We start from the raw sequence: 23,946 nt of genomic DNA on the forward strand, positions 1-23,946 counted from the left end.
GTAGGAGACCACGTAATGAGGGTGAAGTTTCTGATAGATACAGGCGAGCCTCACATTACGGGCCACACGAGTGTCTTTTAACATGCAAAATAAAATGGAGAACAGGCCAATCAAGGTTCTTGTGAAGCCGTGCTGCTTGTCTTAGGGTCCTGGTGGCCACTAGAGGCCACTGTTGCTTGCATTAAATGTCATTTACAGAAAGAAGCAGAAAGCACAACAAAGCACACTTTTTTATTCACATTGGCACATTGTAGCTATTCAGTTGTAATCAGAATTTTTTGATAATTTGCAAGATAAATTAATATTTATTTGTGAAAGTATTTGTTAAATGTTTTTTGCTGAGTGATGTATTGTTTCAGCTCTGAAGCTGTAGCTGTTGTATGGTGTGTTGTGTTGACACCACATCTGAGACTTTGAATATTGGCCCAACTATTAAGTTGAGAAAAACTACAACTGCAGAAGATGTATCAGTTACTTCTTTTGAAAGACATTTATCTGTTCTCTGTACTTGGTTTGTGTTAAGCAGATAGCAGCCCAATGGAGAATGAAAGTCAATGAAAATGATTCAAGGAATCTATATTCAGAAATATTCAAAAAGTTACTGAGCAGGTTTTTGGCAATAAATTGATAAGTGCACAAAATGTCATTTTACCCTTTTTTTTGGGGGGGGGGGGTGCTTAGAACAATACAAGGACAATTACATTTTTTTTCTTCTGCGGGCAGGATCTGAAAGATTGTTTATGCAAAACTGGAGAAAAAAATTATTGAACAAATTTTCTGCAATAAATTGAACAATATGAAAAATGTCATTTCTTGCGGGTTTCAATCAGAAAGTCCAATCTACAGGACCAGACAGCCCCCCAAAAGATGTTTTTTTTTTTTGTTTTTTTTTTATCAAATTTTGGGAAAATTGTATTCGATTTATGTATTGACAGAAATTCCTTGGACTGCATTTTAAGCACTTTGGGCAAATCTTGATGGCATTACTTCTATGGACCTTTGTCCAAAGGACCAAACATGAACTGTGCTCATGACAGTTTTCTGCGCTCTCATTTAAACACTTGTGTAAAACTGTAAGGGGCAACTTTTGCATCACTGGAGCCTTCAAAAAAGACTCACATTAAGGGCTTTATTTCCATTCAGGTTTGAATTAATTGAAGTATTAACAGTAGCTAAGAAAAACTTAAAAAAACAAACCTCATTAATGAATGAATGAATCACTAATTAAAGTAGTAAATATGTGCATGATATGCAACATGAGTGTAAATGTTTGTACTGTCTGTACTTTCTGCTGATTTCCAGCACGGCACTCTGCATCATGTTGTGACGTTGGCTGAACAGTTATTATTATTATTATTGAACGTTTGATGTTTTTTGAGCGGAGTTGGATGTTTATTCCAAGATAATTGTCCATTTTTGCCAAATAGCAATCATTTTGTGAAAACTCCAGTCAAGCAGATGTAATGTTGTCCTTGCTGTCTGCCTGTAATCGTATTTACAAGTAGAAAGTGGACTTTATTGGGGGAAATGATGCCTTGCTGGCCCATAATGGTTGATTATAGGTTTGGGATGGTGTCTGGTCAGAGACGTCACCCAGGAGCGTTTCTGCTCTGGCGACATTGACTGTCATCTGTCATTACCAAGGTGCAGATGCTGTTAATGTACTGTAGCTGAAGATCCTTTCTGTTACCTGTTTATTACTATGAATGCTGTTGAATCACGTTGGCATAGATAGGTGGGCTTGTGAAAACACATCACAGTTTTTTGTAACTTTTCCTTATTTTTCTCTGTGATTAGCAGGGCAGCCTACGATTACTGGAGTCAGGGAGTGTGGGCAGTGGTGGGCAGAGCTAACCAAAAAGTTAGCTTTGATAACAGCTAATCAGCTAACTGAAAAGTTATCTTCTATAAAGCTGAACCAATAAACCACCCAAAAATTTATCAGAATTAACCGATGTTGTTGTCCATTCGGCTGCTCCTATTTTGTGGGCAGGGTCGCCACAGCGGATACAGCCAGATCTACATGTGTAGTTGGCACAAGTTTTACACTGGATGCCCTTCCTAACGCAACTCCAGTTTTACCTTGGAGAAACACACACACAGCCTCTGGTGTTCCAAAGAGGTCTCCCATCCAAGTACTAACCAGGTCTTGCACTGCTTAGCTTCTGAGATCTGATGGGATCAGGCTGACACAGAGCAAATCAGCTGCAGCTAACCAATAACTTTCAAAATTGAGTTTTGACACCACGATCACAAACCCAATGAGTCACCACTTCTGTCTTTGTGCCCCCTGCTGGAAGCTCCTGTTTACTACGTATTTGCAGCAAAAGGAGCCTGACCACCAGGTTCTCACAAAAAATATATATATTATTCCTTAACCGCATACAGCTGTTCCACTGTGAGGCAGAGATCTTGGAAAATAAAGTAGTTTTGACTTATGGTTTTGATTTATAAATCAAATTATTCTGTATAAAATAACTACATTAATGACATTTCTGTCATTTGTACAAAGTTAAAATATAACACATATCTTTTAATTTTAAACTGGACTAATTCTGAAGTTTTGTAACAAACACACACAGATGCCAAAGGGATGATGGGTAAAATAGCCTCCGCGAACACTGATTGGTTGACTCATTCATTCTATGTAAAAACAAACATGTTAATGTGACGTGTGTGTTGGTTTACATACGTATAAATGTGCTTTTGTAAAATATGCCATTTTTTCATATGTAAAAAAAAAAGCCATTTGCAAAAGCCAAAAGTCAAGTTGTGATTAAACAACCGTCTGATATAACCTGATAATACTGCCATGAACACTACTGGTCAGTAGATGGCAGTAGAGACTGTGAAAACCTGCCAAAACAACTACAGTATTCCAAATCATCTTTGTCTGCTACGTTTAATCTGTGTGGAATTTAATAAACACAAACTGAATTTCAGACATATATATATTTTATTCTAAATGTAAGAATTAAGTAATCATTTTTACAGCCAGTTTTCTTGAGAAATGTCAGGGGATGAATACATGAACATTTCCAAGTCACTTTTAATCACAAGGCCGACAACATTTTTAACTAGACATCGGTCTAGCCGGGGAAAATATCTACGAGACATAGGCCAAAATTTACTGGTCCACGACCTCGGACCAGTGGATTTCTCTACCCCTGCAAATACACCACAGTCTGAGTCTGTCTTTTAATGTGTGTTGAAAGTGCAGACTTCAAACTATATACCAGCTTTTAAATTGTGTTGCTAGGCCAAGTAAAACTTGAATCATGACTAATAATTTACACCATGCTTTATCTTGAATATTGTGGTCATGTTTGGTTATTATGCCTGTATAATGTGGCTTTACTAAGGTAATAAACAGCAGCTTTTCTGTGTCACATTGACCAAAACACTTGACAATCCTCATTTCAAATATGTCACATTTTACTCTACATTCTGACATTTCACTCCTCAAATCATTAACTTGAACCCTTCCAAACTGACACAAGTGGCTGTTTTCCTTGAAAGATTGTCAAATTTATCTTACATAATCCACCAAACATCACTATCTGGAAAAAAAAATGTTTGCGGAAGTGGTCCTTAGATTTATTTTATACTTTAGCTGACTAGTTTACTGTTATTTGAGTTGTGGGAGACTTAAGGCAACAGTTCATGTCAGTACAACATCATTAGTTTGTGGATTTGGTTGGAATGCAGCTGCCATGCCCACTTGATTCTCAGGGATGGTTTTCATACTAAAACTGAGCTAGAAAGAAGTAATCTGATTTGATTTAATTTGATGATAACCAGCATAAACGCTCTTTGTGTTTTATGCTGGTTATCATCATAACTAAGTGTTGGAGATTTTTTTTCCTGTTAAGACTTTACTGTCAGTTTACCAGTGAGTTATAAATATGCTTTATTTTTAATACTTCACAAGTCATTGCACCTTAGATCATAGTGATTATATAATGGTTTGTCTCCAGTCTGTCTGACTGATCTACAAAGTTGCAAAAGGAACATTTGAGTTAATTTTGGCTTTGTTGTGCATCAGTTATTATTTCCTGACATCTGATTTTGTAGTGTCCTTTGCCTCATATGTCAGTAAGATTTGCACACTGCTTGGGTTCCTTTTTCTTACTGTCTTAACTGATAAACAGCAGTGTTGTTCTTGGTACATTTTTGACTTTCAGGAAGTGTAATCCACAGTGAATTAGGTTCTGGCTGTGTAATTGACTAGGTCTTTGTCCATTTACACTGTGAATGCATTTTAAGTTTGTTGTGTGTTTTTTTCTGAATGTGAGCAGGTAATACAGCCCTAAACATCATAGAATTAATCCTGTTGCTTTGGTCAGCAGTCACGGCATCAGTGCGTGATCTGGTTCTGTACACACTAATGCCATGGCACTGTCATCACCATTCTTCACAGATAACATTGTTTATCCATGGGATGTTGTTCAAGAACTGTAAAATCTTATAGAGATGTCTTGTTTTTCCTCCCTACGGTTCAGCCAGTGGGCAAGACATCACTGTGCCGGGAGTCAGTCAATTAGTCATGTGACATCTCACTTGTGAGCAAGATTACTTAATTTCTACTGAACTGATTGTCACCAAACTTGGTTTATGCATCCTGCATAGTGACCCCAAGAAGTCTGTTTGTCTTGAGGTAAACAGGTCAAACATCAAGGTTACTTGCAGACATGGGGTCAAATACTTTGCATTGTATTTAAATACAAATACAAATACTTTGTACTTTTTCAAATACAAATAACAAATACTTTATATTTTGAGTATTTCAAATACAAATACTTTCTATGAACTATAAACAACAAATCAACATAAAAACTGATAAACCGGTGACAATTTATTGTGAAAATAGCATGACCAAATACTATTGATAAGTAAAGGACTGAATGTTTTATCACAAATTCACTATTATATATCACAGGCAGTAATCAAACTATCACAATCTATATTCAACACGGTGTCACAGAGATTCCCAAGTTTGAAAAGTATTTGTAAAAGTATTTGGAAATACTTGGGATCGGCAATGTATTTGCAATACAAATACAAATACTTTGAATTCAAAATTAGAAAATACAAATACTGCAAAAAATGTATTTAAGTATTTTCAAATACAAATACTTTTGTATTTGGCCCCATGTCTGGTTACTTGAGCAGACTTTGTTAAAATATTGTGAGCTGAATCACTTTTTTTTTAACTGCCCAATTGTCTCCAAACTTGGTATGTGTATTAGGTTTATTGCCCCCAAGAATCCTATTGACATTAGGGTCAATAGTCAAGGTCACAGGAGCATACTTTTTAAGAACCTTGTAAGCGCAATAACTTTTTTTTTCATCAACATGTTCTTTATTATAGATAATTAGCATAACATAGGTTGGGTGGTTGTTGGTTATATTTATAATATAACAATATAGCCAACAACCAGCCAACCTATGTTATGCTGCCTTCATTTGGATGGGAAGCGTGACTTCTCATCTATTTTGGTCCCACCTAATTAGTAGCATAGCAGCTACTTTCTCTTGTGGCTGGATAAAACACTCACTCTGACTGAAAAGGAATGGCAGCTGGTCATATTGGCCCTCTCTTGTAGCTAATGTGACCAACGGGTGATGGGGGTCCCAGCCATGCTTGACAGCATTGCAAGCAATGCTGTCAGAGCACCCTCTACTGGACAAACTATGTAATGATGCTATTTCTAACAGTGAAAGTGTTTTTCTCTATTGTTTGGTAAAATAAAAGTTTCATATCAGCAAAAATAATGCTGATTCCTATATGTTCATAAAAGGGATATCGGCTGATATTAGAGGCCAACTGATATCAATTGAGCTCTAATACAAATTCAAAAGAAACTGGTCACAGGCAAGAGCTGATGGGCGCGCCGTTGCCCTTGATCGTGGATCAGTAAAGTTATGTGACTGGTTGAAAAATGTTGCATTTGACATTTGTATGCAGTGACTGCTCACGTTGTATATCTGAACTGGTATGTGTAAAAGCAAAACTGTGTTTTGTCTGTGTAGTGTGGTAAGTAAAAGAACAGTATGCATCATGGCGTCCAGAGGAGATGTGAAGTTATAATATAGACATAGGCCTTGGCCATGAGACATACTGTCCAACAGCGCTGTTGTATCATTTTATTTATTTACTTATTTAATCTTTATTTAACCAGGTCCCATTGTGATTTAAAACCTCTTTTTCAGCAGCAGAAGATAAGCATAAATACAGACATAACATAAAAAGAATGACATCACAAGAACACATACAATAAACAACGTATATCAGTAACTATTTTAAAACTAGTTCATTGCACAGAATTAAAAGTACTGCCAGCTTAAAGAAGCTGCCTCTAAGTCCTTAAGTTTAGATTTGAACTCATTCAGAGAAACTAGGCAGTCCAGTTGTAAAATAGTTTGCAGATTGTTCCATGCAGTGGGGGCAGAGTAAGCAAATGCCTTTTTCCCAAGCTCAGTACGGACGTTTGGAACTAAAAGTAGGTAAAGGTCATGGGAGCGCAAGCATATTATTGAGTACTCCTTGGCATAGTAAGGACACATAAGTAAGATGGAAGCAAACCTAAAATTGCCTTGTATATGACAATATGCCAATGATGAAGCCTGCTGGTGGCCAAAGAAGGCCACCCCACCCGAGAATGTAACTCGTGATGATGAGTCAGGACTTTAAAATTTGTTATGAATCTCAAGGCAGCATATACATTTTATAAAGACACTGAGCAAAAGTATACCAAACATCACCGTAGTCCAACACAAATAAAAAAGTGTCAACAGCAAGCCACTTTTTTTACATTAAGAGAAAAACACAACTTATTACAAAAGTAGAAACCCAATTTCAGTTGAACTGCGTTTCACTAGTCGAAGCACATGCACTGTAAAAGTTAGGGGGTCATCAATTAAAATACCCAAATATTTATAAGAACTAACAGTCTCTATGATCCTTCCATCCAGGGTGACCACAGCAGGGATGTTTGCTCTAAACTTTGAGTTCCTAAAGATCATGAGTTTGGTCTTTCCAGCATTAAGAATAAGCTTTATCTTAAGAAGGGTATCCTGAATAACAATAAAAGCATCTTGCAGGTGCTCATTGACCAGGGCAAGAGTAGATGCACAACAGTAAATGACTGTGTCATATGCATAGTCACCCACAGATAGTACTAAGGTGCCAAATAGATTTCTATGCCTAATCTGTCGCCGCCGTCACCCACATGTCGTCCGGTGTGAACGTGGCATAACAATCATCTCAGTCTTCTCTGAGTTAAAAATGAGATAACATCCAGCTTTACAGTGAAGTTAGGCAACAGGCATATACATCTGCATATCATCAGCATAACAGTGAAAACTAATCCCATATCTTATGTATAATGAGAGAAACGCAATTTCGATTCCTTGTATGTCTAGTACATGCAGAATTGACAATAAAGCCTACTTCGACTTCGAAATTCTGAGCAAGTGACACTTTATAATAGAACATCAACAGTGGACAGATAGCTAGCTGAGTGTTGAGGTACTTCATACATTACTGTGAAAAACTCCTCTTATAATATTCCAGTAAACATACAGCCATTGACCAGATTGGTAAGGCCTCATGCATATAAAGCACTAAGGAAAATTTGATCTTTATTTTCAGCACAAAAGATCCTAATGATGACCAGTGTCACATACAGACATGTTGGCAATAGATTGAGAAAACAAGTAGTACTTTTAGCACCTCAGATCGCTATTGACAGATTCTGTAGAGAAACACTGTCGAAATATGACAAAAATCATAAATTAATACTTCAAAGCCATAAAAATTCACAATACATACTTTACCAAAAATTATATTTTACCTGGTAACTTTTTCAAACTCCTAATCAAGATCAACTGATGCAAATCTGGAATCAAAGTTGTTTGCACTGAGGAAGGGTGGCCATATTAGTGGGCTTTAACTTTCTTAAAAATCAAGCAGGTTGCCTGAATGAAAGGTGTGTAATCAAGCTCTTGCTACACTTTGATGAAAGTATCCTTGAGCAAGAAACCAAACCCCAAAACACTCCGGGTCCCAAACCCAATAAAATTAGATGGGATCAGTAGCATCAGAACGGGCATCCAGCTGTAAAACCATTAAGTACATTGGACTTGCAAAGATCAGCGGAAAAAAAATATTTGTTGAAAGAACACAAGAAATGCGAATACAGTACATGTTTATCAGAAAACTGAAAACGTTTAACTGTCACAGATTATATTTTAGACAATAAATCAGTGGTCTCAGTATGAAAGTAAATCTGTGCCATCAGAGTTTGAATTAGAATTTTTTGAGGTTGAATTATTATTATTATTTTTGGGGGGGGTTGAATTTTTTTTTACTTTTTTTTTTTTTTTAGGTTTAATTTTTTGGAGGCTGAATATTTTGATGTCTAACAAATTCACTCACTTGCTCACGGTTTGGGTCACGGGGTAAAACAAATTCAACCTCAACTTCAAACTCTGATTTTGATGCTAAAAACATTCAACCTTAAAAATTCTAATTCAAACTCTGATGGCACAGATTTATTTCCATACTTTTATTTCCATATTTTTGAGGTTGATTTTTATTTATTTATTTATTTTTATTTGAATTTTTTTTTTTTTGGGGGGGGGGGGGGGGGGTGATTGAATTTTTGAGGTTGAAATTTTTTTGAGGTTGAATTTTTTTTTTTTTTTAGGTTGAAGTTTTTGAGGCTGAATATTTTGATGCTAAACAAATTCAGCCTTAGAAATTCAACTTCAAACTCTGATTTTGATGCTAAAAACATTCAGCCTTAAAAAAATCAAATTCAAACTCTGATGGCACAGATTTACTTCCATATGCCAGCCGCTAGCAGGCGAGGCTGCAGTAACACTTTTGTTTGTAACTTGTGCCCAAATTTATGTAAATTTATTTTTCTTCTTTCATGCCTGAACAAGAACTATAGTATCAGTGCCAACAAGAGCAAGCCTCTGAGGAGACAGTCAGAGTACTTCACTACACCTTTGATAAGACACCTTTGATAAGACATTACACACTTCCTTTTGAAGTATTTCTGGTGGTTGGGTGCACACTAGGTTTTGTGTGTTGTTGTTGAAAAGTAGTCTAACATTCTGTTTAAAGTAAGAATTTGAACTTGAGCACTCTGTAATCATGTATTACAAATAACCACAAGATAGGGGTCTTCACAATTTAAACCTGGTTTGAGGTCTAATGGAATCAACCCAAAATGGATCTGAGCATAATTTAACCTGAGCCAAAGTGCAGTCAACCTGAACAGCAACAAATGGAGAAGGAACATCAGGATTATGCAACAAAATAATAAATAAATTGAGGTAAATGTGCGGTAGATGACTTTGAAATCCTCCCTTTTTTCACTGGTCTTTTTAGTTCACACTTGTTTTGCCATAAAAAATAATTATCCTTACTTCTCCACTCAAGACGCTACATTTTACACTTGGATCTTATGTGCATTGCACTTAATTCAGAATTAATAATGCTGATGTAAACAGTAACTGATGCTTTGTGTGATGAATCCGCATTTCATTCATCTGAATCAAAATGGATCGTGTATTTTTTTTGTAGGCACTGGGAGGCTGTTAAGAAGTGGGACGAGGCCATTCAGCTGACACCAGACAACCCATTACTGTATGAAATGAAGTCTCAGGTATACTATGAACCACCATTGTACAGTTAATATTTATTATTGCCACTACTATTCATCTTTAAACAGCCCATCACTGTACTGCCTCTGTACACCACCACAGTGGGGAAGAAATTAAGCAATCAATATGGATTTCAGTGGTGGACACAGTTTCGCTAATCCACTAACTGCTAATTAGCAAAGCTAACTTCTTTGTTTGTGGATTATCTTTCCAGCTAACTTCAAAAACCATCAGCAAACCAAATTAGCTTCCAATAAATTAGTTCAGATAACTTTTAGGCCGCTAACGTTTTTTGTTTTTTTTACATAGTAATGGTGAAAAACATTTATAAACCCTGTTGGCACCTGTCTGCTACATATTTTGCAGCAGTGAGGCAGCTGAGAGGAGCTGAGCTCAACTCTATCCCAGCAGAAAGGGCCTGGCTGCCAGACTACCACAAAAAAAAAAACAACAACAACAAAAGTCATTACCCTTGGCAGCATACAGCAGTCTAGCCGTGAGGCAGATATCTTGAAAAGGAAAGCAAATTTGACCTATGGTTTTGATTTATAAATCAAATTAATCCGGACAGAATAACTACATTATGTCAACTCTTAAAATGTAACAAAGTGAAAATATAACACATATCTGTTATTTTAAAATAATGCACTAATTCTGAAGAGTTGAACATTAACACATAGATACCCAAAGGTATTATGGGTAAACTGGGCCTCCGCTCATACTGATTGGTTTAACTAATTCATTCTATGTAAAAAAAAAAACAAGTTAATGTAATGTGTGTGCTGGTGTTTACAAATAAATGTGCTTTTGTAAAATATGTAATTTTTTCATTTGTAAAAAAAAAAAGCCATTTGCAAAACCAAAAATTCTGTTAAGTTGTGATTCAGGTCGACAACCGTGTGATATAACCAGAGTCAAAATGCATAGAACACTGCACCCAAAGCTGAAATTTCACATTGTCCTTGTAATGTGAAATTAATGCTGACCTTCTCTGTGCCACTACACTGTGGAGCTGTGTGAGTGGAGATGCATCAGACAAAATTTGAAGTATGCAAACGACGACCACAGACACCTATAATTTCTTCAGTGTAGTCTGGGTGTCTTGGTGGCTTTCCTCACTTGTCTTCTTCAGACAGAGTTACCATACAGTACCATACTGTTTGTATTTCTAAATAATTGATGCAAATGAAATCCAAAACATATTTAGTGACTTGGAAATGTACATGTATCCATCTCCTGACATTTCGAAACCAAAACATTTACTTTGTCCAATTACTTATGGGCTGTGAAAAAGGAGGCACCATGTATAAAAAATGACCATAATGCCAAAATGTTAATGTAATAGTTTAAAAAAAGTATTAAACTGAACATGCCACACAACATGCTTGTTGATTATTGCATTTCCATCCATCCATCCATCCATCCATTTTCTTCCGCTTTATCCGGAGTCGGGTTGCGGCGGCAGCAGCTCAAGCAAAGCTCATTAATGGTGTGCAGAAATAAAATTACAAAAATTGGCACTGCCCAATTATTTATATACAAGGTCTGTTAGAAAAGTATCCGACCTTATTATTTTTTTCAAAAACCATATGGATTTGAATCACGTGTGATTGCGTCAGCCAAGCTTGAACCCTCGTACGCATGGGTGAGTTTTTTCATGCCTGTTGGTTGCTTCATTTGCCTGTGAGCAGGCTTTGAGTGAGGTGTGGTCCACCCCTCTCGTCTATTTTTTATTGCGAATAAATGTCTGAACGATTTGGATCTTTGCTGCATCAATTTTTTTCCAGAAACTGTAAGAGACCTCCAGGTGGACACCGTTCGAAAAATTAATATGGCTTTCAGGGATGATTTTATGGGGATTAAACAGATTACGGGGTGTTACTGCCCCTTTAAGGACGGCCCACAACTGCTGAGAGCGCAGCACGCTCCCAGCGCCGATGGACAGGCTGACACACCCGCACAAACCACCAGATCATTTCCAACGTGAAAGCTTTGTTGATCCGGGACCGCTCGTCTGACTTTCAACAAAAGGCTGAAGATGTGGACATCAGCACTTTTTATGGCACATTCCACCGTTACAGGAGTTTTTTTTGTTCATGGGAAAAAGAAGCCGATGGACGCGCCCACTGAAGCCGTTCATTACCGGGACAAAACCACCTTGGTGTTGGTCCTCACAGGACGGCTTAAAGGTGGATTTCAGACGGATTCCGGTTGCTTTCCAGTCATGTGAATATCCGATTGTGATTGTGCATGAGCTGGACATGCCAGAACATGTCCTGTGAGGCTTCATCACGGCGTTTCTTTTCGCCATGCAGCTCCGCTGCGACGCGCGGAATTCCTCCGCCTTTGTTCCTCTTTCCATGACAAAAACTCCTGTAACAGTGAAATGTGCCATTCATTTCTGAACTGGACGCTGTCTTGATCCGGTATGTCCTCTGACTAGCACAGGAATTGTGAAAAGACATGGACATCAGCACTTTTTCCGGCACATTCCACCGTTACAGGAGTTTTTTTTTTCATGAAAAAGAAGCCTAGGGACGCGGCACAAAACCACCTCGGTGTTGGTCTCTCAGGACGGCTTTCAGACGGATTCCGGTTGCTTTTCTGTCGTGTGAATATCCGAGAATGTTGTGTGTACATCACCACAATGGAATTGAAATGAAACAATAAAATGTGTTGTGTATTAGGCTTTCACCTTAGTTGCAAGGGGTTTAACAAAGTATTGTATGAATCGTTGAGTAGTAGCCATTTTTATATGTAGTCCTTCAGTTTTTATGACCCGAGTACTTGGACAAATTGAATATGAGAATTCTTCATGCATTCATTTCTTGGACCTGTTTTCGTCCTGCTTAGGGTCATGGGGCACTGGAGCCTATCACAGTGGTTCGCGCCAGACAGGTTGAAAGTCTGTTGTCCGGGTGACACAAACTCTTTCACATTCACTCCTGCAGTCCAATGCATGTAGTGCAGCAGATAAGTGAATATTTACTGAGGGATCCTTCAAATGGTGATGCAAGCACCAAATTTGGCACACGTACTCCTTAGATATTACTCTTTTAAAAATGCCGAGTGATCACAATTGAAGAATTACAGAGAGGTCAAAATGAAAAGATGCTCCAATCATATTGAAAGGTATTCCATATTATTTGTCTGATCATAAAGATTCCAAAAAGGTATAGTTTGAACTATCTGTGAATGAATGTTATGGGGTAAAAACAGCAAAAACACTGAGAAAGGTCAATTTCAGTTTGTACAGGGGTCAAAAGTTAAAGTTGCTTCAATTTTGGTAAAAAGTGGTACAAATTACTGGTTGATCTAATAGGATTAATAAATGGAATAGTTTTGACTGTGTTGAATGCTTGGTTTGCAAAGTAAAGGTTAAACAATGTCGGCATCCATTGGGTTCTGTGACATGTGACATATGCTACCCTGTAACATGATACCTAAACATGATACAGGATGCAAACTATTCCTTTTAAAACCATATTCACTCAACTAATAATTCGCATCACTTTTGACCAAAATTGGAGCAACTTTAACCTTGACCCCTGTACAAATTAAATTGACCTTTGTCCACCATTCTTCTGTTTTTACCCCATAACTCCAGAACATTCATTCACAGATAGTCCAAAATATACCTTTTGGAATCTATATGATCAGACAAATAATAATACAATAACATGCTTTTGGAGTGCGGTATACATTTTCAGAGGCCTGATGTCCACGCCCAGTCGCCCAAAATGACAGATATTCGCCCAAGTTAGATGAGGGTGAATATCTGTCATTGCGGGCGACGGCATGGACGGAGGGAGTTAGAAAATGCATACCGCACAACACATGCATGTTATTTGCATTACGAGGGTAGGCTGAAAAGTTCTAAGGCTGACTATGATGCAGTTGTCGAATTGAACAAATTCAGGGTTATTTTTCTACATAGTCTCCCTGTAACTCCACACACTTCTTCCAGCGGTGTTTGAGTGCTTCGATTCCCTTGGCATAGAAGCTTTCATCTTGAGAGTCAAAATAGTCCTCAACGGCAGCCATCACCTCATCATTGCTCCGATAGTGCTTCCCAGCCAAGTTTTTTTTCAGGTTTGGGAACAGATGAAAGTCCAAGGGTGCCAAGTCATGGGAGTATGGTGGATGATCTACCAGTTCGAATCCACACTCGTGGATAGTGGCCATGGCCACTGTTGACTTGTGAGCTGGGGCATTGTCTTGATGGAACAGCACCCCTTTCGTCAGCTTTCCTGGTTGCTTCTTTTTGATAGCCTTGTGTAACTGTCTCAGTAGGTTAGAATAGTACTGTCCATTTATGGTTTGTCCCTTTTCAAGATGGTCCACGAACACAATGCCCTTGGCATCCCAGAAAACTCAAACCATGACCTTCCCCGCAGACGAAATGACCTTGGCCTTCTTTGGAGGTGGTGACCTTGGGTGTTTCCACTGCATTGATTGTTTTTTTTTGTCTCTGGTTCAAAGTGGTGAACCCAACACTCATCCTGGGTAAGAAAACATTCCATGTAATGGGCTGGATCCTCTTCAAATTGTGCCGTTTGCCTTCGACATGACTAGCCTGGTGCGTTTCTGATCAGGTGTCAGAAGACGTGGCACCCACCGAGCTGACACCTTTGACATTCCAAGTTCTTCATGCAGAATGTGTTCAATTCTCTCACGGGATATTCCCACAGCATCTGCTAGCTGATTAATCGTCGATCGTCTGTCGTCCATCACCATTTCATGAACAAGGTCAATGTTTTTCTGGGTTGTGGCTGTTGCAGGCCGCCCAGACCTTGGGTTGTCTTCAAGGCCCTCTCTGCCCCTCTTAAATTCAGCTGCCCACTTCTACACTGTAGATATGGAGGGAGCTTCATCCCCTAATGTAGCAACCATATCCGCATGAATGTCCTTCGGCTTTAACCCCTTCTTATGCAGGTACTTAATCACACCGCGATGCCAGAGTTTGTCCATTTTTGCCATTTCCCTCTACCACGAACTTTCAAACGTGGCTATGAGCCACAAACTACCTCACAACCTGGAAGAAAAAAACACAGTCATCAGAAGAGTTGAACTTAATGCATGCCAAGTTTTATTGAAATGACATTTCTCCTTCTTGGTGAGCCTTAGAACTTTTCAACCTACCCTCGTATTATCACTTTACTGAGATACACAACACATAACGCGTACATAAAAAGTTGACTTACTTTAACTTTTGTCGTGTCGGCTGGCGCGCGCTACTCTCCAAATTCGGCAGTGCATCCTCATCGAGCTGGCTGCTTTGGCTGCTGTTCGTTGTCGTACTATCCGCTCTGGGATAGCACGGCTCCTATCCCTGAGTCAGAGGCGTCCACTTCAACCACGAACTGGCGGCTAGGGTCGGGCTGCACCAAAACTGGCGCAGTAGAGAACCGTCGTTTCAACTCCTTGAACGTGGCTTCGCACCGATCCGACCAGGTGAAGGGGACTTTTGGAGAGGTCAGGGCTGTCAGGGGGCTAACTACCTGACTGTAGCCCTTAATGAACCTCCTATAGAAATTAGCGAAGCCGAGGAACTCTTGCAGCTTCCTACGGCTTGTTGGTTGGGGCCAATCTCTCACCGCCGCAACCTTGGCCGGATCAGGGGCGACGGAGTTAGAGGAGATGATAAACCCCAGGAAGGACAAAGACATGCGGTGAAACTCGCACTTCTCGCCCTTCACAAACAGTCGGTTCTCTAATAACCGCTGCAGGACCTGACGTACATGCTGGACATGGGTCTCAGGATCCGGAGAAAAGATGAGAATATCGTCCAGATATACGAAGACGAATCGGTGCAGGAAGTCCCGCAAGACGTCATTAACCAAGGCTTGGAACGTCGCGGGGGCGTTGGTGAGGCCGAACGGCATGACCAGGTACTCAAAGTGACCTAACGGGGTGTTAAATGCCATCTTCCATTCGTCTCCCTTCCGGATCCGAACCAGGTGATACGCATTTCTAAGATCCAGCTTAGTAAAGATTTTGGCTCCATGCAGGGGGGTGAACACGGAATCCAACAATGGCAACGGGTATCGGTTGCGAACCGTAATCTCATTCAGCCCCCTGTAATCAATGCATGGACTGAGTCCGCCATCTTTCTTGCCCACAAAAAAGAAACCTGCCCCCATCGGGGAGGTGGAGTTCCGGATCAGCCCGGCAGCTAATGAGTCCCGGATGTAGGTCTCCATTGATTCGCGCTCAGGTCGTGAGAGGTTGTACAGCCTGCTGGACGGGAACTCAGCGCCTGGAACCAAATCAATGGCACAATCGTACGGACGGTGCGGGGGAAGGGTGAGTGCCAGATCCTTGCTGAAGACGTCAGCAAGATCGTGGTACTCAACCGGCACTGCCGTCAGATTGGGAGGGACTTTGACCTCCTCCTTAGCCTGTAAACCGGGAGGAACCGAGGATCCTAAACACACCCGATGGCAGGTTTCGCTCCACTGAACCACCACCCCAGATGGCCAATCAATCCGGGGATTGTGCTTCAACATCCATGGGAAGCCCAAAATCACGCAGGAGGTAGAAGGAGTTACAAAAAACTCAATCTCCTCCCGATGGTTTCCAGACACCACCAGAGTTACTGGTTGTGTCTTGTGTGTGATTAAAGGGAGGAGGGTGCCATCTAGTGCCCGCACCTGCAATGGCGAAGGAAGCGCCACCAGAGGGAGCCCTACCTCCCTTGCCCATCTGCTGTCTAGCAAATTCCCTTCTGACCCCGTGTCCACCAGTGCTGGGGCTTGAAGGGTTAAATCCCCGCTCAGGATTGTAACTGGGAGTCGTGTGGCAATCTGTGTGTGTCTCACGTGAATGTTTTGACCCCCCCTTAGCCCAGTCTCTGAGGGCGGTTGTTGTTGTGGCCGTTTGGGGTAGTTTTTCTGTATGTGCTCCTTTGAGCTGCAGAGAAAACACTCCCCGCGGATCAGCCTCCTCATTTTGGCCCTGTGCGTTTCCCTAACAACGTCAGCAGGGGGAGCTGTTGCCCCACAGAGCGCTGCGGCTGTGGAGCGTGGGGAGGGCGGCCCCTTTTCGAACCCGGAAGGGAGAGGGACGGCGCGTATCCGGCCACGTCCTTCGCCTCGCTCCCGACGGCGTTCCTCCAACCGAGTGTCTAACCGCATAACGAGATCGATAAGCCCATCTAAATCCCGCGGTTCCTCCTTAGCAACCAGATGCTCCTTCAGGACCAATGACAGTCCGTTTATGAAGGCGGTGCAGAGCGCAACGTCATTCCAGCCGGACCTCGCAGCCGCGATGCGGAAGTCGACTGCATATTCGGCTGCACACCGGCGCCCCTGTCGCATTGACAGCAGCATTGTTGAAGCGGTCTCTCCTCTGTTAGGGTGATCAAACACTGTTCTGAACTCCCCCACAAACCCAGTGTATGCTGATAACAACCGTGAGTTCTGTTCCCAGAGCACCGTAGCCCAGGCGCGTGCCTTACCCCGAAGCAGAGCAATCACATAAGCTATTTTACTAGCATCTGACGCGTACATGACGGGACGTTGTGCGAAGACGAGCGAACACTGCATGAGAAAGTCCGCGCACGTCTCCACACAACCTCCGTACGGCTCAGGAGGGCTTATGTATGCTTCAGGGGATGGTGGGAGGGGTTGTTGAACCACCACTGGAACGTTCATATCCTGCACAGGGTCGGCAGGAGGAGGAGCTGTAGCAGCGCCCTGAGCGCTCGCTGCCACCTGCGCGGAGAGAGCCTCCACCCTGCGGTTCAGGAGGATGTTTTGCTCGGTCATTTGATCCAACCGAGCCGTAAAGGCGGTGAGAATGTGCTGCAGCTCACCAATCATGCCTCCTGCAGACGCCTGCGCTCCCTGCTCTCCCATTGGTCGTTCAACAGCCGGGTGACGCCCCTCGGAGTCCATGACGCTGGCCGAGATATCCTGTTGTGAAAGTGTAGTGACACGGACCCACAACAGGGGGCGCAAATGAACGGTCAATAGATGAGCCAAAAATTAACAATTTAATGTTGTGAAGGAGCACAACGAACATACAGACAATCTCAGAATAAGATTACAGTCAATCCACAGAGGTGACGTGTGGGCAGGCTCGAGGATAGAAGACGTCTGTCCTGAGAAGAGCCGGAACCACACGATTTCCGCCGCCACCGAACCTGGTGAATACTGGAGCCGCCAAGTCCCGAATTCCCAGGTGATCACCATCCCCGACTGTCGGATCTGGTACTGCTGGCGAGAACAAAGACAGTCAAGTGTAGGTGTGTGCACACCAAGTAACAGCAACGGTGGGAATGCCACCTCCACCTCTCACTCAATATGCTGATGAATTTACAGTGATCCCTCAGAGGAAAAGAGTGCCGTCCTGCACTCACTCAGCCTCCACAGGAAGAGGGACCGGTACTCCTGCAAACACTCACAATATACAGCTTATAAGTAAACACAAATGGCTGAGGATATTACCTCCAATGAAGTACGATATCTCGGCGATGAGGTGGAGATGACGTCTGGGTTTTATGGAGTGCGATAATGAAGAATGAGTGACAGCTGTCAGGAATTAATGAGTGACAGCTGTCACTCCCGGCTGTGTCCGTGGCGGCAGCGCCCTCTCGTGCCTGAAGCCCGCACTTCAGGCAGGGCGCCCTCTGGTGGTGGGCCAGCAGTACCTCCTCTTCTGGCGGCCCACACAACACTATCCATAAGAAAATCATCTGGAATATCCATATTGGGACCAACACACACTTCTCGCCTTTTTATGTTTTCCTCTGTGGACAGTTCTTGGGCTGCACGCTATGATGTCATTTGTTTACGCACAGCGGGCGGGTATAGCCAGGTAGCGTCGACGTAAATCTACACTACTGGCCTTGCAATGCCTCTGTAATGTGATGATAATATGGAATACCTTTCAATATGATTGGAGTATCTCTTAATTTTGACCCCTGTGTAATTCTTCAATTGACCCCTATTTGGCCACTCAGTTATCCGCTGCACTAATGTTGGGAACTCTCAATGCAAACTCCACACTTGGGTCAGATTCGAGTGTTGAAACCTTTTTGCTGTGAGGTGGCAGTGCTGTCCACTACACCACCTTGCTGCCCATGACGATTATTGTCAATATATATTGTCACTTTTTTGCAGACATTATATGGGATACATTAACATTTCCAAGTGACTCAACATGTTTTGGACTTTATTTCTATCACTCATGAATAAATATAAAGAGTTCAGTACTGTGTGGAAAGTCTGACTGGAGTAGACAGCTTTCAAAAATAGTGAGTGTGTAAGAAGGAGACTATTAAGGGAAGCCTTAATAGACTTTAGCCTTATAGACCTATAGACTTTAGCCTATATTTATTCATGGGTCCATCCCCTGACTTTTCTAAAGAAAACTGGGTATAAAAGTTATGATTTGTATACAAAATAACTCTAATATTTAGTTTAAATTTCCCTGGTATGAAATGCACGGGTATTGTGATTAGCATAAGGTTGTATTTGGGTGATCCCCAACACCAGTCAGTCGATTATGGTGCCCTTGGAGTCCATATCAAGGTCACAGCGAGATATTCAAGATATTGTCATTACCACACTAGTTAGCACAATATCTCAAGAACCACTTGATGAATTTCATTCATATTTACCAGAAGGGTGATCCCCTGACACTTTGTATTACTGATTTGTGGAGATCAGGGGGATATGTCCTCTCCTGATGACTCTTGTTGCAAGTAGTTATGGCCTCTGTAAATGGAGAAACTGTATGACAATGGCTGTAATTCCTAAATGGATAAACTATGTTTTTGTTACATCCACTGGATTAAAGCTGACAATGTGCATGACAAACCCATCTTGATTGTTTCATCTCAATGCCATTGTGGTGGTGTACAGAGGCAAAAATTTAATCAATATCCCAATGCGTATGTGGATTTCATCAGTATTTGCATCAGAGTACCAGATGACAAGGATGGCGTAAAGTTACACATGACTTGTTTAACTTAATCAGCTTGTGCCTGAGAGATGCAGCCCTGTGCGTCTGTCTGTTGTACCAGGCTTCAGTGCACAGTGCAGGATATTAACTGCATTAGTAAAACTGCATCTTGTTAGGTAGATGAATGAATCAAAGCTCAGTGGGCTCACACTGTTTGCAAAAGTTGGTAATTTTGCTCACTGAGACTGCTGTGGAGTCTCCCTTTGCACAATCATGTTCATTTTTTGTACTCCTAAAGGTTTGTCATGTCAGAAATCTCCCAGATGAGTAAAAAAATAAAAATAAAATGTAGCGTATCCTCTAGAAAATACAGTAAATCATTTACAAAGACTTTATGAGGGTAGTTTTTATTATAAAGTGGTAACATGGGATTACTGTAATAGATTGGGATGCTGTTTTTCCCTATTCAGCCTGCCTACTTTTTATATATTAATTATATTTGTTATGTTGCTGCTTGTCATGTTTGCTGGATTATATTGTATTGGTTTAGTGTTATCGCTCATAGTTGACGTAGCCACATTCAGAGCCGTAAAACCAAGCCTTGTGACTTGACAGGTATTAACCATCCTGCATGAAGTGTTTCCAGCTGTGCAGGCTGCAGAAATGGCAATAAAGCTCCACCCCCTCTGGTGGGAGGGCTGGCAGACTCTCGGCCGTGCCCAGCTAAACCTTGGCGAGGTGGACCTGGTGAGTGTGACATGCGGTGTATTCCAACTAAAATTTTGTTTTTCACAGGTATGTAAACAAAGGCTAGGCTGTCGAATCACTGTTGAATATGACATGACAAAGCCAAAGTGAGGATTAGATCAATGAGTCAAACACAAAGAAGTTGCACAACCAGAAAATTACTTGTACAGCCATCTTTACTGTGAGCAGCTAGGGAGTCAGATGATCAGCTCATAGACCTGGTACCCGTCCTTCACCATTGGGTTCCCACACATTTTCTGACACATTATACACATAAAGTGGATCACTTTAGGTGTCTCAGGTATTATTTCATTTTAAATCAGCTTGCTGTCGAACACTGACTATTAGGATTGGGACAGAGATATCTAGGCTTTGTGCCTGAGTTTCTCATTGGCCTGGTCATTCATGACTTTTTCGCATCTTATTTCGTGTTTGTCTTATTACGCTATTTTTTCATCATAATGTGGATTATAAAATATACAGTGCATGCAGAAAGTATTCACAAAACTTCACTTTTTCCACATTTTGTTATGTTACAGCTTTGTTCCAAAATGGATGAAATTCATTTTTCCTCAAAATTCTACACACAATACCCCATAATGACAATGTGAAAAAGGTTAGGTTTTTTTTTTAGATTTTTACAAATTGATTAAAAAATAAAAAGAAGAAGAAATCACTCGTACTTAAGTATTCACAACATTTGCCATGAAGCTCAAAATTGAGATCAGGTGCATCTTGTTTCCACTGATCACCCTTGAGAGGTTTCTACAGCTTAATTGGAGTCCACCTGGAGTAAATTCATTTGATTGGACATGATTTGGAAAGTCACACACCTGTCTACATATAAGGTCCCACAGTTGACAGTGCATGTCAGAGGACAAACCAATCATGAAGTCAAAGGAATTGTCTGTAGGCAAAAGAGACAGGATTATCGTGAGGCACAAACCTGGGGAAGGGTACAGAAACATTTCTGCTGCTTTGAAGGTCCCAATGAGCACAATGGCCTCCATTATCCATAAATGGAAGGTCAGATTCACCAGGACTCTTCCTAGAGCTGGCCGCCCGTCTAAACTGAGCGACTGGGAGAGAAGGGAGGTGACTAAGAACCCGGTGGTCACTCTGTCAGAGCTCCAGCACTCCTCTGTGGAGAAAGGAGAACCTTCCAGTAGGACAACATCTCTGCAGCAACCCACCAATCAGGCCTGTATGGTAGAGTGGCCAGATGGAAGCCACTCCTTAGTAAAAGGCACATGGCAGCCCACCTGGAGTTTGACAAAAGGCACCTGAAGGACTCTCAGACCATGTGAAACAAAATTCTCTCCTCTAACAAGACAAAGATTAAACTCTTTGGCATGAATGCCAGCCATCATGTTTGGAGGAAACCAGGCACCATCCCTACAGTGAAGCATGGTGGTGGCAGCATCATGCTGTGGGGATGTTTTTCAGCAGCAGGAACTGGGAGACTAGTCAGGACTGAGGGAAAGATGAATGCAGCAGTGTACAGAGACATCCTGGATGAAAACCTGCTCCAGAGAACTCTTGACCTCAGACTGAGGCAATGGTTCATCTTTCAGCAGGACAATGACCCTAAGCACACAGCCAGAATATCAAAGAAGTGGTTCAGGACAACTCTGTGAATGTCTTTGAGTGGTCCGGCCAGAGCCCAGACCTGAACATTTCTGGAGAGATCTGAAAATGGCTGTGCACTGATGCTCCCCATCCAACCTGATGGAGCTTAAGAGGTGCTGCAAAGAGGAATGGACAAAACTGCCCAAAGATAGGTGCACCAAGCTTGTGGCATCATATTCAAGAAGACTTGAGGCTATAATTGCTGCCAAAGGTGCATCAACAAAATATTGAGCAAAGGGTGTGAATACTTATGTACATGTGATTTCTTAGGTTTTTTTTATTAAAAAAATAAATCATGTTGTCATTATGGGGTGTTGTGAGTAGAATTTTGAGGGGAAATATGAATTTACTCCATTTTGGAGTAAGGCTGTAGCATAACAAAATGTGGAAAAAGTGAAGTGCTGTAAATGCTTTCCAGAAGCACTATACTGATTAATGTTGTTTTGATTAGTATTGCAATTCATTACACGGTACAGAGGCATAATTTGTTTCAACATACTTTTTGTGCAGTGTAGTTCAGTTTGGTGTCACAGTCTGTGCAAACTGCTGTAATTGAAACTAATTTGTGGTTTTTGCACTACCACACTATTTAAAAACTGATAATCAGTGCTCATGGTTGAATGATTTTTGCTCAGTCTTACAGAAAAGATGTTTAAATTTTCTTTTTTCTTCTTTTTTCTTGGAATGACCTGTGCCAGTGCTGTAGGTGTTTGCAAGGTGCTTTTGAACACACATGGAATGTGTCAGTTATTTCTGTTTACTTTTTTTTTTTTTTTTTTTGCAAAATCTTGTCCTGTTCTCTTCTTATTTGAAGTGTGCCCAGGTGGTTGGGGCTTGGATGATTGCTTCAGTAGTCCCAGAACATGTCAGGAACTGTCAGCCTGTGAAACCTGCTGATCCAGGTTTTACTGTTCCCCCATTTAGAACTGAATAAACAGGCTGAACTGAGAAAGCCTCCAGCTAATGGCACTGTGTGGAGATCCCACATGTCCCAGAGCAAGACCAATATCCTACAACACCCAAAACAATGAGAAATGTTTAATGTTCCCTGAGCTGAAACTAAAGACAAATATAGACACACCTCTTCTTGTAGTAGAGGTGCTGGCAATGAAAGGGGTGGAAACCAATCTATTTTTAACAGGGCATGTTCAGTCTAGTGTTAGATTCTTTTTTTTCTGCATTGAAATGTTTGACTTTTGCCTGTGTACAAATCATTGCAACATTTTTTAACTTGAGTGCATTAACATTTATGTCCCCTGTTTCATTCAGTTAAAACAAGGAAAAAGTTACTAAATAAAAGTAATATTTTGGATTTTAATTTTTTTAAATCTTTCAAATGGCAAAAAAAACGTGACTACTCAGTTATTCATGTTTCACGTTACCATTGAGGGTGGACGGAAACAGAAATGTACCATAAGATTTATCCATTTTTCACCCTTTAGCAAAGATGCAAATATGTACAGCTGTTTTTTATCTTTGTAAAATACTGATCAATTTTTTTTACATTAGAATAAGTGTTTCTTTGTTGGAGCTGTTCTGTTCCTGCTAGTTTATTGTTTTACACAAGTCCCTTCAAAACCATGTTCGAAATAGGAATTTTGCTTCTGTGGTTCATTGATTTTGTTGACGTCATTGTTGATTAGCACCAACAAAAGTACGTAGAGGAAACATTATTTAACATCATTAAATGCTCTATGCGTCAGTGACATTTCCTGATCTGACGCTGGCCATAATTTATGACGTTTAATTGGATTGGTACAGGAAGTGTGACTTTCGTCATCACTGCCAACATTTGCAGCAACTTAAAAGTTAAATATTCTTTATCAGGGTAAGAAAGATGAAAGGCACATTTGTGTTGAGTGCTTTTTTGTGCTTTAATTTTTTTTATTTTAAAGTCTGTACTGGACATGACATCAAATAGCATTCCAGGCTACATGACTCAAAACTTACACCTTGTGGCACTGTAGTCATGGCAAGTGGCAA

General features: G+C 40.9%; 1 protein-coding gene across 1 annotated transcript in view; it reads left to right on the forward strand.

Annotated features, from left to right (window-relative positions):
* ttc33 (tetratricopeptide repeat domain 33) overlaps nucleotides 1–23,946 on the forward strand; it is a 33,506-nt gene that overhangs the window by 3,072 nt on the left and 6,488 nt on the right. Inside the window, exons 2-3 of the mRNA XM_034191778.1 lie at nucleotides 9,599–9,680; nucleotides 20,203–20,334. Coding sequence (XP_034047669.1) covers nucleotides 9,599–9,680; nucleotides 20,203–20,334 — 214 coding nt within the window. The remainder of the gene's footprint in view (nucleotides 1–9,598; nucleotides 9,681–20,202; nucleotides 20,335–23,946) is intronic.

This window comes from Thalassophryne amazonica, chromosome 17 (genome assembly GCF_902500255.1).
Source record: "Thalassophryne amazonica chromosome 17, fThaAma1.1, whole genome shotgun sequence".
NCBI classification, from domain to species: domain Eukaryota; kingdom Metazoa; phylum Chordata; class Actinopteri; order Batrachoidiformes; family Batrachoididae; genus Thalassophryne; species Thalassophryne amazonica.